This window comes from Stegodyphus dumicola, chromosome 1, assembly GCF_044657685.1.
Source record: "Stegodyphus dumicola isolate Sdum_Otavi_A_Nest chromosome 1, ASM4465768v1".
Taxonomy (NCBI): Eukaryota; Metazoa; Arthropoda; class Arachnida; order Araneae; family Eresidae; genus Stegodyphus; species Stegodyphus dumicola.
Genome location: NC_140768.1, coordinates 13,536,912 through 13,554,806, shown reverse-complemented (window position 1 = coordinate 13,554,806; position 17,895 = coordinate 13,536,912). Strand labels below are relative to the sequence as shown.

General features: G+C 34.7%; 1 protein-coding gene across 2 annotated transcripts in view; it reads left to right on the top strand.

The window, feature by feature from the left end:
• Nucleotides 1-17,895, top strand: part of LOC118183910 (uncharacterized) — a 204,007-nt gene that overhangs the window by 162,368 nt on the left and 23,744 nt on the right. For both annotated transcript variants that reach the window (XM_085812905.1, XM_085812902.1), the window contains exon 8: nucleotides 1,193-1,257. In XM_085812905.1, the coding sequence (XP_085669031.1) occupies nucleotides 1,193-1,257 (65 nt within the window). The remainder of the gene's footprint in view (nucleotides 1-1,192; nucleotides 1,258-17,895) is intronic.

The window sequence follows — 17,895 nt, the reverse complement described above, 5'->3', positions numbered from 1 at the left end:
ACTATACTGGGTACTATATACTGGGTACTATATACTAGGTACTATATACTGGGTACTTACTAGATACTATATACTAGGTACTATATACTAGGTACTATATACTGCATAATATATACTGGGTACTATATACTAGGTACTAGATACTGGGTACAACTATACTGGATACTACATACTGGGTACAACCATACTGGGTACTATATACTAGATACGATATACTGGGTACTTTATACTGGGTACGATGTATTATATACTATCATGTATATAATATATATATATATATATTTAGATATTGCGTATATTTAGATTAGATATATATATTAGATTAGATAATATATATATCGTATCTAAATATATATATATATTTAGATACGATCATGTAGTTTTGAGTTTTCTGAATACCTGGCCTTCTTGTTTGACTACTTGTGACTTCTGGTTATGGGGATTTCCGAAACATCATGTCTACGGAGGAAGCACATGAGCTTTGCCTGAATCGAACGCAAGCACAGCATGTCATTTTGCTGCAAAAACTCAGGAAATATTTCATGCCGCTTCTAAATATGTTACACTCCGAAAATTTGGCGGAATCTACTAAAGTGGTAGCGTTAACATGTAAGTCCTCTTCCTATGTTGATAATGTTTTTCGACTTACTACAAATATCGATCGTTTGGGAATTTCTCTTAAAAAAAGAAACAATCGAAAACCAAAAACTTGCACTCGATAAGAAACGTTTACCTTTTCATCTGTAAAAAATCGCCGAACTATGGCAAGGTGGTTGCGTTAATAGGTAACTACCAAAATTTTAATAAAATCATTGCACCTTGTTGTACATTAACAGATGATTAGTTAATTATTTTAAATAAATGAGTAGAGGAAGGAGTACAAGAATATCATATTTATAAACTGTTGCCCTCATGTTCATTTGGTGAAAACCATCTCTAATCAAAACTCTGCCATTTTGTTAATTTTTAATGTGGTTACCAGTTGATTTGTGCAGTGCCTAACAAATTCATGATGTATTTGATTTCGTAAGGTTAAATTATATTCAGATTTAAATAATTTATAAGCAATCTAAGAAATTAAAAGTTGTAAACTCATCGTATGTGAATATTACGTGCTTGAATTATTCGAGTTTAATTTCCAAATTTAGAAATTAAGTATTTTTGAACTCATGTATTATGCATTTTGTTGCAGCAAAAATGGATACATCTGCATAAAGTTCTACCGCAGACACAAGCATATCATCGAAATCCAATTCGGTAAGTGAAACTTCTATTTTTGATTTCCCTAGATATTCGTGTAAGAGATTTTTTATTTCAAACGTTTATCACAAAAATTAGAAAAATTATTAATTATTCTACATAAGTATGTGTAGGACTTTTATATCTTCTGAATTCTCGGAATACACACGTCAAACAATTTCCCATAGAAATATGTATGCATCATCATTGTCCTATTGCTGACCGCAAAATTATGTGTGTTGTACTTGTCATTTAAAACAGTCAGTACTCTTTTGTTATCGGGACTGAGTTTAGAAATGTATGTATGTACGTTTGCATTTATGTGCATATAAATGCATATAGAAACACATGTGTGCATATATGCATACATACGTACATTTCTGAATGTAGTCCCAATAACGGAAGTGTACCAAAATAGTGTTCCGGCTTTCAAAAGTATATTTTCAATAAAAATCTGCTTTTAAATGTGCTATTATGTTTGTGGCTCTTAACTAATTCAAGAGATATATTTCGGTAGTTCCTTATTATTAAAGCGGCCGTCCGGGACCGAATCGCAAATCAACTTGTGCAATTTTATATGCGTCGTGTAAACTTTTATACGAGTCGAAATGAGGCGATAATGAAAGTCCGTTTTATTTTTTTGAAAATGGCAGCTTGGCTCATTCAGGTTTAATTGCTTGTCGGAATCTCTTAACTGCAACTGCAAGTGGACAAAGAATACTTTAGTCAGTTTTTCTCTCCGACGCTGTTATCATCTATATTAATTAAATGTATAATTCATATTATAGCATGAGGTTTTATTATTAGGCCAAAGGGCGTTAGCCCAGAAGGGCTATTAATTTCGTTTTAGCATTTTGCGCTGAAGACTAAAAAGGATGTATCGCTTTTCAAATTGTTGCCACCAAATATTATCGCCCTTAATTTCTTTAAATATAATACAGGGCGATAATATTTGGTGGCAACAAATGAAGAATTTGCAAGAATGTTTCTCGTATTTTGAAGAAACGACGGTAACTAGAGCTATCAAATTTTAAAATAACGTACATCTCCACCCGAATATGGGAATATGGAAGCCCAAATTTGTATTTCATATTTTGTAAAGCATATTCTATTTCAGATTTTGTAAAGCATTTTCTATTTCATATTGTAAAGCATATTCTATTTTTTAAGCATATTCTATTTCAATAAATATATACGTATTTCATATTTTGTAAAGCATATTCTATTTCATATTTTGTAAAGCATATTCTATTTCATATTTTGTAAAGCATATTCTATTTCATATTTTGTAAAGGATATTCTATTTCATATTTTGTAAAGCATATTCTATTTCATATTTTGTAAAGGATATTCTATTTCATATTTTGTAAAGCATATTCTATTTCATATTTTGTAAAGCATATTCTAGTTTATACTTTGTAAAGCATATATGAGTTTTTGATTAAGAAACTCAACGATTTCAAAGGAAGCAATGGAGATACTATACAGGAAAAAAATTATCTCCAGCGTGTAAGATTGTGTATCAGAAATTTTAAAGATATGCTGTGTTTAAATTATTTTGCGGTATTACTGTTGAATTGAATTTTGTGGTTTAAGTGCAAAGAACACGCTATTTAAATAAATAAAAGTAATACACATTACGTTGAAAAAGGACCTTTTGGGTGGAATAAAAATCTGAAAACTTTCACATGTTTTTTTAAATGTTCCAGAAGAATCCTTTCCACATAAAAAGGACTCAATAAATATGAATGTTGAACTATTGTTTGAAGCAACGCCTAGGTTTATATTGGTAACTGTTGTTGAAATGCCAATCTTCTCTGTCACGGGAAGGAGTATTACGCTTAGTATGCGGAATATGGAATTTTATGTGCTTGTATATAATTATTCGAAGGCTATAAAGTTCGCTAAAGGGAACACTGATCTGCCTTAGTGTTTAAACTAAAAGCGAGTTGCAAATTTTGAAGGTAATATACCTGATATCAAGCAATATGTTATGTGCTTAACAATTTTACTTTCCATCAACTCAGATTAGAAACTTTCGTTAACTGCCTATAATATAACATGATTTACGTCTAAGCCAATAACTTAGGCTCTGCATCCGTCTAAGTTATTAATTTAAACGAAGTATCGTAAGACTTTGTCAACAAAATTATTTCTGCCTTAAGGTAGACATATAGTGTTATGTAACCTGACAAAAGAGTAAAGATATTTACTTTATAAATCATCTAAAAATTAATTAAGATAATATGAAGTCGACAGATAGAAGCAGACTCTGCGTTTGAAGCTGCTTTCCGATGATTATACGTATAGGTGACAATTGTAAATCATATTACGTTTATGATGAAAATTACTTTCAGATTATACACACAGCAAATGATATAAGCTTTCGATGAAAATGTCGGAATGTATGTGTTCCAAGTTAAAAGTATTGCAGTATTTGGCTTTAATACATTCTAATTTAACTCAAAAGTACTTAAAATTATCTGAAATACCGACTATCCGTAATTACACATTAACATAGCTATGGATGTTGCAATTAAATGTAAGTTTCCAATTTCGCAATGGATGTAAAGAGAAAAATTATACAATCACATAGTGTAGTCTGAAAGGTAAAAAGGACGTTTTTGCTTTATAGTATACTTGGTCGCCTGAGTAACGATATAAATTTTGTAGAAAATTTTAACTTTGCGTTGGCAACACGGCCACCTCTAATGCGCAGAAAGCGTAAACTTTGGCCTGCCAGTTTTGTCTGATATAATATTAATTTTTATTATTTACATTATAATATAGGAGATTTGCGACTTTCATTTAAAAATTTGAAAAGACTATAGGACTATTAAAAAGAGGACTATAGGACTATTACATTAAACTATAGAACTATTAAAACTGTTAACTATTAAATATATATAGGACTATTAAAAATATAAAGTACAAGACTATTAAAATATAACTATAGGACTATTTAAAATATAAATTTCAATTTAGGACTATAGGACTATATAGGACTATTAAAAATATAAATTTCAATTTAGGACTATATAGGACTATTAAAAATATAAATTTCAATTTAGGACTATAGGACTATATAGGATTATACTATAGGACTATTAAAAATATAAATTTCAGTATTTGAGGAAAAGTTTGAAGTATAGTGATAATTAACAATCTGATTATAAGATCTGAGAAATTAGTAGAAATATAGCAAAATTTAGAAACGATAAATTTAAAAGACTGATAATTTAAGGAATGTTTGTTTGTAAATGTATGAATGTTTGTTTTGAATGAATGAATGTTTGTAAATGTGAATGAATGATGTTTGTTAATGAATGTTTGTAAAAGTATTGTGTCTGTGCGACATGGGGCACTCTAAATAAGCCGCGATCCAAAAGTCCTCTCAGAGGTTGGCGGTAAGGGTGAGGGGTGAGATGCCGTCGAAGTACCTTCTCCGGAGTGCTCTGTCTCAAATTTAGGGTGGAAGTAGAAGTCCAACCTTTTTGAAACTCTGGCAGCCATTCTTCCATGAAGCACATGGACAGGAGAACAGCAGTAACAAAAAAAGACATTTAAAAGGACCTCTAGGTAGTTATCGTTATAAGTCATTTAAAAACGATAACATTGGAAATAAGATGTTCTCGCAGTTTGTTTAAATGATTAAGAGTTATAGGTTTTTATTTTGTTTCTAAGTAAAATTTCTTTTCACTTGGTCTGCACGGAATAACGAATTGAACTTCTTTTGCATTAATTTTGTTACTAATTTACATAATTTGCAGCTCTTAAAGAGAAATTCATACTTTTAATTAACTGTTTCGTTTTCGATTTGTGCGTTTAATTGCTTTCGAAATATATATATGTGATGTACCAGCTTTAGTGCGGAATACATAGATTGATGAATAAACATAGACGAAGTTGAAGCTCAAAGTATCAAACGATAATTTTAAAAAACAGGATCCATTTATTATTATTCAGGAGAAATAGCAGTTACAAAATTCATATCTCCGGAGTAAATAAAAAAGAATGACTAATAACTTTTCGTATGAAGTTTACTGCATCGTTACATTAAAGAAAAAGCCCCGATATTCCTTTTGCGAGTCCTTTTATAGCCTCTGGAAAGGCGGAGCTTCCAAGAAATGACGTCAGCCAATCCAGTTCGCCTTAAATACTTCCAGAACATTCTATAACTGTACGTGTAGAAAAGAGCGGGAAAAACAACTTGACTACGGGGCTGTGAATTTAATGCCACGTACTTTCAAAAAAGAGAACGTCGCCATTAAAAAATGAAAACAACATACAGTTAGAATTTTAAGCGTATTCTTGACTATGTAATTTCATTATTACAAATATTCCCCCCATCTGAAAAGGCTTGAAACCGGGCGCCTAGAGCACAAGACATTCCAGATAGAAAAAAAAAAAATATTTCAAATAATTGCTTAATTTGTTCGAAGAACTCGCATCCAGAATTCGAGTTACAAAAATATTAATATTAAATAGACACTCTCACTATAACATAGTCAATAATAATATCAATATATAAAATTGTAAATAATATACCTTCATGTATTGACATTTATAGAAAATAAAGAAAAATAACATTATGCATGCATTATTGGGAAAACATATCTCGAGAACAGTTTCAGTTCTGGATCCAGGTCTTTAGAGATTGCTGCAAAACATTAGAGCAGTTCGTATTTTACAAATCTTTCATTTCCAGTTCGCCGTGGCTTTAATATTAAAAATTTCTATTTGAGGTGAGGTATTCTATTTTTTCCTTCATATCATTGACAATTGCAATACTTGACTAATTTCTTAACATATATATATATAAGATATAACAAAATATGATAGCTGCGAATAAAATATAGAAATAATAGAACAGAAAATAATTGGCGATTCTAGATCTGGTGCTTTCTCCCTAAATTCATCTGTTCTCCGAAATCCGAGATCATTCCCTATTACCTAACACTGCCTGAAAAAGGTAACTAAAACTAATATTGACCAATCATACTTTAGAATACTTTCTGCACCTGCGTCGATGTAAGACATGATTACACTGAACCTCAAAATTTCCTTGAAATATCTTGAGAAAGATTTGTTAAATTGAGTGGATGCAATGAACCCAATGCACGCACTTGCGGGTTAAGCTCTTGCATCCTGACAACACCGCCGATATACATTTCTAACAAAATTTTAAGTTAATTTTTCTGTAAACATTTTTAAACAGAAGACGTGACGGATACATTTACATCTCCATCTCGTAAATTTATCTTAAGTAATATTTTTTTTCCGGAAAAAAGCGAGAAGGAAGGATTTGGAAATGCATAAGAATTAACACCACGAATAGTAGTCGTAGAATTGCATAATTTCCAGTCTTTTTTCCTTCTGTATATTTTCATGAAAAATACTAATAGCTCTTTCTAAATGAGATTAAATTAAATAACGAACACTAATACTTAACCAATTTGGTTTTTAGCAAATTCTATTCAATGAAATATGTAGCATTAATATTTGCTAAATTCAATATTTTAAATGCTTAAATTTCCTTCTTTGTGTTGCAGGAAATTAATTAATAAAAGAGTATAATGTATAGAGGTCAAAATATACCTTAACTTGTTTTTGTGCTTACGAATCTCGATGTGGGAATTCGCAGAGAATTTTACAGTTGGAAACGCATTTTTGCTGCGTTATCATGCGACAAGGTGCTTTGAACGGCGACGTTTTAAAACTGGGAATTTTTTCAACCGCTTTAATTTCTCTCACTATATTTTGATCTTTTCGTTGCATTTTCTTCTCCTGTGATGTTTGTACGAGGAAGTTTTTAATTCCTATTATTTAAAGTCTTAAATGCATATTGTAACAGAACTATTTAAGTGTAATTTAACTATTTTATTCAACGCCATGAACTCATGAACTGTAACCGAACTATTTTATTTAAACGCCATCTCGTGGCGATATGAAAAAACGTCAGTCGACTTCCAGCCGCCATGATGATAGCTTGCTATGTCTTTGTTGTTCTAATGTTTGATGGTCCATTTGGTATATGTTTCATTTTTATGTATATTTCTTTTGTTTGTAACCGTTCCTGTGTGCTTTGTTAATAAATCCTTTTAAAGCTAGCCGGCATTAGTGTCTGTTGAGGGACGGCTACATCACATTGGCCCCACGGATGATGTAAAAGAACTATTTAAGTGTAATTGAACTATTTTATTCAACGCCATGAACTGCAACCGAACTATTTTATTTAAACGCCATCTCGTGGCGATATTAAACACGTCAGTCGACTTCCAGCCGCCATGATGATAGTTTACTATGTTATTCTAATGTTTGATGTTCCATTTGGTATATGTTTCATTTTTATGTACATTTCTTATGTTTGAACCGTTCCTGTGTGCTCTGTTAGTAAATCCTTTTAAAGCTAGCCGGCATTAGTGTCTATTGAGGAACGGCTACATCACAATATTGCATTATTGCATTGCTTGCGTTCGCTTCAATGACAAGCATTCTCTCAGCTCAGAACTTTTGTGCGCACTTAGGGTAAGTACGTTAAATATAGCGCGTTCCTAACTCATTCTCTTGCAGGATCATGCTGGAAGAATTTGCTGCTCATGGCCCAGACGTGCATTGCTCAAATGACGCTGTTCGAAACCATCACAGAACGGGGATCCGTTCGAGGAATAGGTGACATTAACGTATAGTTAGTGCAAATTCGTCTTTTTTATCAACCAGAAGCAAACTTTATAGTATGTAAAGTCTTTACACGGTACAGAGTTTAAAATCTAAATACTAATTTATAATAACGCCTAAAAAATATGAAAAAATTCTTTTGCTTGTAAAAGAAGTTATTGAATAAATTTCTAAAAATATGCAAAAATGGTGCCCAGCGCCATTGGTGGATGCACTGAGATGAATAAAATACCGCTGGTATGGACGTTATCAGAAACTCTTTCGCTGGTCATTAGGCTGAGTTCGAAGCGCGAGTTAGCGCTGGAACATACCCTACTCTAGTTTGTAAGATGCCGTGTGGAATGCTCCAGGCACCACTGCAAATGGCGTAACGGTGAAAGGCATCGCTAAGCCATTTTCCTCCAGGATCTTAGCTTCCGTCTGCTGATGAATGACAATTCATGAGTCTGCCCGTCTGCTGATGAATGTGTCGGTTGTATGTGGATCGTTGATAAGGGCGTATCAGAGGCTCCAACGTCGATGTTGGCGATACGGGTATCGTCGCTTTGGGTTGACTGCAACGTTCTTGTGCTCTGCAACATCGCCGAATGCCTTTTCTTGTCCACACTTCCTACACTCGTGTCAATTTAGTCGATTGGTAGAAAAGTTGGTGTCCGCCGATAACATCGCAGCAAACACATCGCGGACGAAAACGTCTCGGAAAAAACAACGCAAGGCGAAAACGTCGTGCTACAAAACATCGTGGGAGAAAATATCGCAAAAAGAAAACATCGCACTTCTAAAACATCGGGGCACAAAACATCGACGTCGAAAATAAACCGGTTCAAAAACTTCGCAGTTTAAAAACATCGTCGTCGAAAATATCGTGGTAGAAAATAAATATCTGCAGATCATGGCATGACGATAGCATCGCAGACATGCTTTTTTTCATGTTTTAATAATTGTAAATGGATATTCTCATAATGATTTGTGAGCGCAAGATGTAAAGAAGGATAATTTTTACTTTCACATTTTTTCATTAACTAATAAATTTTTGATGAAAACGTAAGAAGGAAACTTAAGCATAGAAAATTAAATGCAACTTATAGATTATACTTTTCGTGAAAAATTACCAGTAAAACCTTTATAAAAATGATTTATTAATGACCTTTGTTAGTTAACTATGTGGGTTTTAAATTCTATTAATTGTTATAAGTTGCATTAATTTTCTATGCTTAAGTTTCCTTCTTATTTTCTCCGCAAAAATGTATTAGTTAATAAAAAATTGAAAGTAAAAGTTATCCTTCTTTCCATCTTGCGCTCACAAATCATTATGGGAATATCCAGTTACAGTTATCAAAGCCTGAAAAAAGCATGTCTGCGATGTTATCGTCATGCGTTAACTAACAAAGGCCATTAATAAATTTGTAGATACTTTATTTTTTACCACGATATTTTCGACTACAATGCTTTTAAACTACGAAGTTTTTGAACCGCTTTATTTTCGACGACGATGTTTTGTACCACGACGTTTTAAAACTGCGATGTTTTCTCTTTGCGATGTTTTCTTCCACGATGTTTTGTAGCACGAAGTTTTCGCCTTGCGTTGTTTTCTCCGCGACGTTTTCGTCAGCGATGATTTTGCCGCGATGTTTTCGGCTGTAACCGAAAAGTTAGAGCCCAAATGTTTAATGATCCTCATATTTAACCACCGTGCAGTCGAGTTGCACTTCCTATCTAAAAAATGGTGGCGTCTGCTGATTGTATACGCGAACTCGTCTTAGAAGTATCGGTAGAGTCCACATAGGTTGACGGAAGGACATTAGCATAGAAGTTATGTTTGAAACATTGGATGGCCCCTGTTTTGTGCAAAATGCGCATGCTCAATTGCAACAACACAGCTCCACTGGACGCCAAAAGTTACATTTATATATTTTAAGGGGACTCGTACACCTTAAACACCTGATGATCTTCGAATATGCAACTGTTGCAAGAATTGGGATATTTTATTTATTTTAAAAGCAATTACTTCCATTTTTTTACAGCTGACTACATAACATAGCTGCTTTGGAAACTAGTAACCAGAAAGTTTGTGTTGCCACAAATATTTTTTGTAATTTAATCCTCTTTGTGGCAAAATATTTTGCCGTGTTTCCACCTTGCGCGCACGATATTTTAAAAATGGCTAATGGTACATACTTGAAATTTGATGCAATTCTTTATATGGGCACTATTTTCTAACTGAACCAAAAATATGACGAATATTTTAATATTAAAAAATTTTATGCACATAAACATTACAGATGTTTTTAATAAAATACATTTTATAAACTCAACTCAAAATAAAATAACAATTTTACATGAAATTTTTAGAATTTTAGGTTCACAGTACTTTCCAAATGTTATAAAAGCTATATATTAAATATGGAATTAAATTATGAAATAAAATGTTTTAAACTGCGCACGCAAGTTGGAAACAACATGAAAAATTTTGTCACAAAGCGGATTAAATTATAAAAATATTTGTGGCAACCGAACTTTCTGATAACTATTTCAGAAAGCAGCTATATTATGTAGTCAGCTGTAAAAAGTTGGTAGTAATTGCTTTTAAAATAAATAAGTTATCCCAATTCTCGCAACAGTCACCTATTCGAACATCTTATGGGTTTTAAGGTGTATGAGTCCCCTTAATGCGCAATTTTGGTTCCATTTGGATAAATTCTCCTTGGTGCGCTGCTTGGAATAATGTAGAATGTATTAATATATATATAGCTATTTATGTTTTGTTTCTATCTAATGGCCTTTGATGACGAGAATAGAAAAGGATTTTAAATAACCTATTAAAAACACTGAAAAACGTTCATCATTTCTCTAGATACATTGCAAATTCCTTGTTCGATATAAGTTACATTTATATAAAGAGAAAGAAACAGATATTTACCCGCCTAAAAACTCTTGAGTATATATAACAAATTAAGATTATATAAAATGTACTCCCCCAAATTAAAATATAGCACGTATTTAACAAGATTACGTAAAATGTAAATGAATTGTAAAACGAATGCACGCTGAAATAATAAGGTGAATCCATTTCAATCTCTTCCAAGTATGAAAAAATACTTTAAAGTCTGTTGAGGATTGTTGGTAATATTTTAACGTTAAAGTGCTCTTGAAAGCATTTTGTTTAAACGGGAATCATTTACTGTAACTTCGTTGTTTAACCGTTGAAAATATTATAAATGTATATTTCTTTCATATTAAAATCTTCTTGAAAACTATTTCAATAAAAAGTAGTTTGCAGCAAAATCTTTCAGTTGAAAGTCGATTATAATTTCCCTCTCAGCTGAAACCTGACGCAACTTTTTATTAAAGGTGTGCATTAACCGAAAATAATTAATCTTATATATGCCGAGAAGTCAATACTATGTCATGACCTTGACCGAGGAGCATCATTACTCATAAATGTTGTCAGCAGCTCCATGTAAAACCATCAAACTGTAAGCACGATAGAAGAGAAAAGGGCCGTAATTCCCTGCCCATGTAAGTGTTCTTTATCACGAAAACCTGCAGTTTATCAGAGGCCCGAAATCTCTGTGTACTCGTGCATGCACGAATGAACTGATTCGACTTTTCAACTGAGAGTTTTAGAAGCTACTTTCAGAATATTTCAGGCAAAATATTTTTTGCTTTCGTCTAAGTAGGTGCAAAGACTCTCTAGTACGAACTTCATGCACTAGAGAGATTGTTTCTGATCGATTTAAAAAAAGTTTAAAATTTCTGTTGCCTCATCAAAACACTGCTTTCGAAGAGTGCCATTCGATTAATGAGCGCCTGAGCAAATTCTTCAAGTAAGAGAATGAGTTACAGCCGGGTACACTCACTCACGTACTCACTTACATACCGACTTACGTACGTACGGACTAATGTACGTACGTTAGAAGTACTAATGTACATACGTACCTTCTTTACGCACTTTTCTTTACTTCTTGTCCTTTCTTTTACATTGAACTGCATATGAATACTTATTATTAAGTATAATGGAACTGTAAAACTGAAACTTTCGTTAGGTTTGGTATAGATTTATAATGGCAAAGCACACTAAGCGTTATCTGCCTAAAGGGAGGGATTCCTTCGTGGAGGACTTTGGAAGGGGAACAAGCTCGTAAATGCTTTACACATGGCGAAAACCACGAATACGCCCAATGCAGCCAGTCTGTTCGCCTGGATTCGAACACAGATTGTTCCGCCGCTGATGGACCGAAATTTAGTTATATTCATGTTGTTAATTATAAAACTTAATAGTGAATGACATCATAGAAAATTCTGGAATCTTCTAAAGAGATGGTTGGCAATAATTCCTCACTAGACCTTACATTAGGTGTGAAGTAATGTAACGGTATGCTGCGGGATATAGGAGTGTGAATTTTTTGTAACGTAGTTCGAAGTGGAGTATCGAAGTCTAAAGCAGTGTAACATAGTTCGAGTTTATGTAGCGGGGCGTTACAGCTGTTTCACGTAGAGCAAGTTTATTACGTACTGTTAGAATGGTGTAACGTAGTACAAGTTAACGGAGCGTGGCGTTAGAGCGGGGTAACGTAGTGCGAGTTTATGGTTCGTGGCGTTAGAGCGGGGTAACGTAGTGCGAGTTTATGGTTCGTGGCGTTAGAGCGGGGTAACGTAGTGCGAGTTTATGGTTCGTGGCGTTAGAGCGGGGTAACGTAGTGCGAGTTTATGGTTCGTGGCGTTAGAGCGGGGTAACGTAGTGCGAGTTTATGGTTCGTGGCGTTAGAGCGGGGTAACGTAGTGCGAGTTTATGGTTCGTGGCGTTAGAGCGGGGTAACGTAGTGCGAGTTTATGGTTCGTGGCGTTAGAGCGGGGTAACGTAGTGCGAGTTTATGGTACGTGGCGTTAGAGCGGGATAACGTAGTGCGAGTTATGTAAAGCTAGTATGGATCCTGGTTAACTGGAAAGCAGGATCATGCTTTAAAAGCCCGAAGTCTGGTAAATCGGAGCTAGCCTAATTTAGTATGCTTTTCCATTTCATTATAAGCGTACTCAAATCCAATTCATTAAAGCCCTTTACCAAGCCTTTGCGATAAAACCTATGAGTTACCAACGCCTTCCAGTTCCTATCCATACTTATTTCCGCCAGTCGCAGTGTAGCTACGAGGTAATTGAAACAAGTGTCTAAAACCGAAGCAGTTTTTTTCTGTTTCAGTTAAAGCATAGTACTCCACAACAACTCGGTCATCACACAGCACCAAGCAAGAAGATGCCGCAGGGATCGTCTATGAGCGCGGACCTCTGGAATTTCACTTTTGACCATATTATCGACCATCACTGGCCTGCCCACATTCAAATCGCAGCATTTGCAGACGATGTTGCTTTCATCATCAACGTCCGCTCCAGAGAACAACTCCAGAAACACACCAAAAATCACAGGCACTGATTGTCCACACGAGGAACTATAACTCGAAATCCCACATTTAAAATAGACAACCACGGGATCTGATGCGTGAAAACGATTAACTACCTCGGCCTCACAATTGATAACAAGTTCAACTGGATTCAGCACTTACACAACAAAAAAAAACTCACCACTATGAAAATAGCACAAGCTCTGAAGACAACGCGTGGTTACTCATGGGGCTTGAACCACCGAATTATGAAAATGCTACTTAAAACCGTGGTGAACAAGATCATCACATATGGAGCCGCTATTTGGGCAATACCTATGACCACCAGAAAGGTGCGAGTTCTAAACGTCATACAAAGACCTTTCCTTATAAACATCACCAAAGCATTCTCAACTACCTCTAACAACGACCTACAGACACTGGCAGGTGTGCTCCCGCTCCCAATCCAAGCACAAATGGATACAATTTCCACAATACTCCTCCAACTTAAGAAAACAACTAACTTCCACCCAACAAACTACGATGACACCACATTCCACCCAACGCACTACGAAGATCAGCCTAAAAAGTACTTTCATCACCCAGCTTTGAATCTTCAAAACTGCATTTTCGACAAACCACCACCCACAACGATCAAACACCACACTCAAAGATCGAACAAAAGGTTGGCAGTGCTGCAACCATCCAATATAACATTAGCTCTTACACAAAATGGCAAGGGCACCTTAGAGATCTAAACAGCGTGCACCAAGGTGAACTGACAGCAATACTCTAAAGTATGCAAGAGCTCCACCAACTACCAACGGACACAGTCTATATCGTCAGTGACAGCCAATCATCAATCTATGCTATTAAAAATCCCTGCACAAATTCACCAATAGCCCGTTAAATACAAACAATTATCAATTCCAGCCAAAAGAACTTACTTCTTACATGGACTAAAGGTCATAGCAATTGCGCCAGGAATGTAAAAGCGCACTTCCTCGAACAGTCAGGCACGCTCCACACTGAAGTTTACTCTAAAAATGATGGCCAAAGAAGAGTGGCAGAGACAATAGGATCAAGGACCGCAAGACAGAAGGATGCATTCACTTCTCCTATGTGTCGATACAGAGCGCACTATTTATAATTATTATCTCTCTCAATATATCTCTGGTTATGGACCGTACCCAAAGTACTTCTATGAACGAAACCTTTCATATGCGTTTGTGGCAATCCGGGTGATTCAGACCATTATTAATTTCAATGCCCAATAACAGAAGACTGTCATATCCGCCATCGCACAGCGCCAGGAACAGTCATCAAACGCTTCTTGATAAAGCACCGGAAAATCCCCATTAGTATCAAAAACATAATTGACACACTCCACCGTCACGACTTGGAATTGTGTGCTCTATAACTGTTTTAAGCGCTTTTTCTACTCTGATACGAACGCCAGTTTTCCAATGCGGGTGTCTTTATAGTCATTGCAATAGTTTATATTAGTGTATCAATGTCAGTACAGATTTAGCACCTAGACCACAGTTATGCACATTAAAAATGGCATAACTGGAAAAAAATTAAAAATGGCATTCTCGGTTCATTTAGTGAGTCTGCACTCTCAGTACTTCTACTCTATGTACTCTCCAATCTTGGTACTTCTACTGTGTTTGCGCTATTGGTACATTTATTGCTTCTGCACTCTCATTACTACTACTCTATCTGCAATCTCGATACTTCTAGTGTGTCTGCACTCTCGGTACTTTTAGTGCGTCTGCACTCTCTGTACTTCTAGTTTATCTGCAATCTCGTGTCTGCACTCTCGATACTTTTAGCTGATCTCGATACTCTCGGTACTTTTAGTGCGTCTGCACTCTCTGTACTACTACTCTATCTGCTATCTCGATACTTCTAGTGTGTATGCACTCTCGGTACTTCTAGTCTGTCCGCACTCTCGTTACTAGTGTACTTACTTACGTTCTTTCGCACTTACCTATGTTCGTACTTACTTACGTTCGTATTTACTTACGTACATACTCACTTAATACTTTCGTATTTTCGTACTTACTTTCGTACTTGGTACCTTATGTTCGTACTTACGGTAGTACTTACGTTTGTACTTACTTACGTTCTTGCGTGCTTACTTATGTTCATACGTACTTAAATACTTCCTTATGTACTTACGTACTTACGCTCTTACTTCCTTATGTACGAGTACTTACGTAAGTTCTTATTTCCATACATTTGTACATAGTTACTTACATTCGTATTTACGTACATCTGTACGTACTTCCTTACTTACGTTCGTACTTAATTACGGCCTTACTTAAGTTCGTACTTAATTACGTCCTTACTTACGTTCGTACTTAATTACGGCCTTACGTTCGTACGTAATTACGGCCTTACTTACGTTCGTACTTAATTACGTCCTTACTTACGTTCGTACTTAATTACGTCCTTACTTACGTTCGTACTTAATTACGTCCTTACTTACGTTCGTACTTAATTACGTCCTTACTTACGTTCGTACTTAATTACGTCCTTACTTACGTTCGTACTTAATTACGTCCTTACTTACGTTCGTACTTAATTACGTCCTTACTTACGTTCGTACTTAATTACGTCCTTACTTACGTTCGTACTTAATTACGTCCTTACTTACGTTCGTACTTAATTACGTCCTTACTTACGTTCGTACTTACTTCCTTATGTACTTACATAAGTTCGTACTTACTTACGTACGTACTTACTTCCGTAAATACGTGCTTGCTTTCGTACTCACGTGCTTAATTATGTACTTACATACGTACGTACCTACCTCCTTACCTACCATTTAAATACCGCGATTTGATTATTCTGTAGCAGGTTCTTCCAATGTCATGTTCAACATGCCATTCCAACATAATGGGGTTTCGTATTAATTTCAATAAATCATTCCCGCGTGGATGGATTGGACAAGCTCATCGGATTTATCGAGCCTTAATTTATTTTTCTGGGAAGCCATCAAAACTCTCATGCTCTGATGTGTCTGAAATGGATCTTGTGGCAAAAGTCGTCTGCAAACTTCGAGCGTCTGTTGTATCATTCAAGTTGCCTTACATCATTTGTATACATGAACAATAAATACTTCCGCTTACTTTTAACTTGAAGTATATACTTCCGCTACAACTTACCCCTGACATTTCCGGGTTCCTATGCAATTCTTATCTTATTCTTAATTCTGAGTATATATTATTAATTTACTTTTTTTAGAAGTAAGAGGAATGTTTAAAAGCTTATGCACAAAAAATGAGACTCTATAGTTCCTTACCAAAATTAAAATCATGCAAAAACTAGAAACTAGTATAAACCATTTCGTAGAAGCTTAACGTTAAAATTACAAGTCAAGATGTCTTCCAAATCAAAAAGGTGAGAAAAAATAATAAATTTTAACGCAAACAATGTACAAAAGGACTCTGGAAAAAGATAAATATATTTCAAAAGCAGAGTACAGATGTACAAAAAAACTGCATCAAATGGTAAAAACCTCAAATCGAGGTTTGAGCCGGATTTATCAAGAGAAAAGCAGCTCAAAACACGAATTAAGTTAATATCTATAGCGCGTTTCGTCAAACGACAATAATTGAGACTAGAAACGTAATTTCACTAATAGAATATTATAATCTAATAAAATTTGGTAATTCTCAACCATATAGCTCTTTTCCCTATGCTCCGTAACTTAAATTGAATATATTTGTAATAATAAAATTCCATAGTCAAGAATACACTTAAAATTCTAACTGTATATTCTTTTCATTTTTAATGGCGACGTTCTCTTATTTGAAAGTACGTGGAATTAAATCCACAGCCCCGTAGTCAAGTTTTTTTTCCCGCCTCTTCTACACGTACAGTTATAGAATGTTCTGGAAGTATTTAAAGCGAACTGGATTGGATGACGTCATTTCTTGGAAGCTCCGCCTTTCCAGAGGCTATAAAAGGACTCGCAAAACGAATATCGGGGCTTTTTCTTAAATGTCACGATGTAGTAAACGTGATACAAAAAGTTATTAGTAATTCTTGTTATTTACTCCGGATATCTGATTTTGTAACTGCTATTTCTCCTGAATAATAATAAATGGATCCTGTTTTTTAAACTTATCGTCTGATAATTTAAGTTACGACTACATTTAATGATTCTTCACCAATCTTTTATTCTGGACAAAAGCTGGTCCACCACATATATATATGTGATGGACCAGCTTTAGTCGTAACTTAAATTATCAGACGATAAGTTTAAAAAAACAGGATCCATTTATTATTATTCAGTAGAAAATAGCAGTTACAAAATCAGACATCCGGAGAAAATAAAAGAATTACTAATAACTTTTTGTATGAAGTTTACTGCATCGTGACATTTAAGAAAAAGCCCCCGATATTCTTTTGAGAGTTCTTTTTATAGCCTCTGGAAAGGCGGAGCTTCCAAGAAATGACGTCAGCCAATCCAGTTCGCTTTAAATATTTCCAGAACATTCTAATACTGTACGTGTAGAAAAGGCGGGGAAAACAACTTGACTACGGGGCTGTGGATTTAATTCCACGTACTTTCAAATAAGAGAACGTCGCA